This window comes from Sinocyclocheilus grahami, unplaced genomic scaffold (assembly GCF_001515645.1).
Source record: "Sinocyclocheilus grahami isolate Dianchi unplaced genomic scaffold, SAMN03320097.WGS_v1.1 scaffold1815.1, whole genome shotgun sequence".
Classification (NCBI taxonomy): domain Eukaryota; kingdom Metazoa; phylum Chordata; class Actinopteri; order Cypriniformes; family Cyprinidae; genus Sinocyclocheilus; species Sinocyclocheilus grahami.
Genome location: NW_015506994.1, coordinates 101,421 through 102,040, shown reverse-complemented (window position 1 = coordinate 102,040; position 620 = coordinate 101,421). Strand labels below are relative to the sequence as shown.

Genomic DNA, 620 nt, shown 5'->3' with positions numbered 1-620 from the left:
TATATATATATATATACACACACACACACAAAATATCTGATTCTGGAACAAACCCCTGGTCATGTTAAATTAGCATAGAAAGTCTAGTTGTCAGTGTTTATATGTGTGTTTTCATAGTAACTCACATTGTATGAACTCCTTCCTGGTCGCATATTCACGAGGGACAATGACCTGGACGGTTTTCACTATGAACACCAAAGAACATCTGTACATCAGTGCAAGCACTTTAATTGTCATGTTAAGAGGAAATTAATCTACCACCATTTTATATTTACTGAATGGTGCTCAACTCTTTTCTGAGAATAAATCAGTATTTACCTCTTTTAGATATCTTTTCTATCTCATCTGTGCAGAACTGCTGCAGTTTGTCTCTGAGTTGAGAGACAGATTTCACTACATCATCAAAAGAGGGATGAGCACTGACCGTGAGGCTGTCTGTAGATCCAGTGAGAGAGACAGACGGACAACTCTACAGTCACAAAGACAAAAGCATAAACTAGTGAAGCCTGTTAAAGTCCTCAGTCCTCTGTTTGAGAAGATCTCTGTTACCTGGAGGAAATGAATATGATCATCTGTGTGTGAAAGCTGCTTCAGTTCAGCATCTCTCCACCTCAGATCAT

General features: G+C 38.7%; 1 protein-coding gene across 1 annotated transcript in view; it reads right to left on the bottom strand.

Moving 5' to 3' along the window:
- The window catches only part of LOC107572807 (E3 ubiquitin/ISG15 ligase TRIM25-like), a 6,090-nt gene that overhangs the window by 1,510 nt on the left and 3,960 nt on the right, over positions 1–620 (bottom strand). The window contains exons 3-5 of the mRNA XM_016259242.1: positions 550–620; positions 319–469; positions 126–185 (exon numbers count right to left, since the gene is read on the bottom strand). Coding sequence (XP_016114728.1) covers positions 126–185; positions 319–469; positions 550–620 — 282 coding nt within the window. The remainder of the gene's footprint in view (positions 1–125; positions 186–318; positions 470–549) is intronic.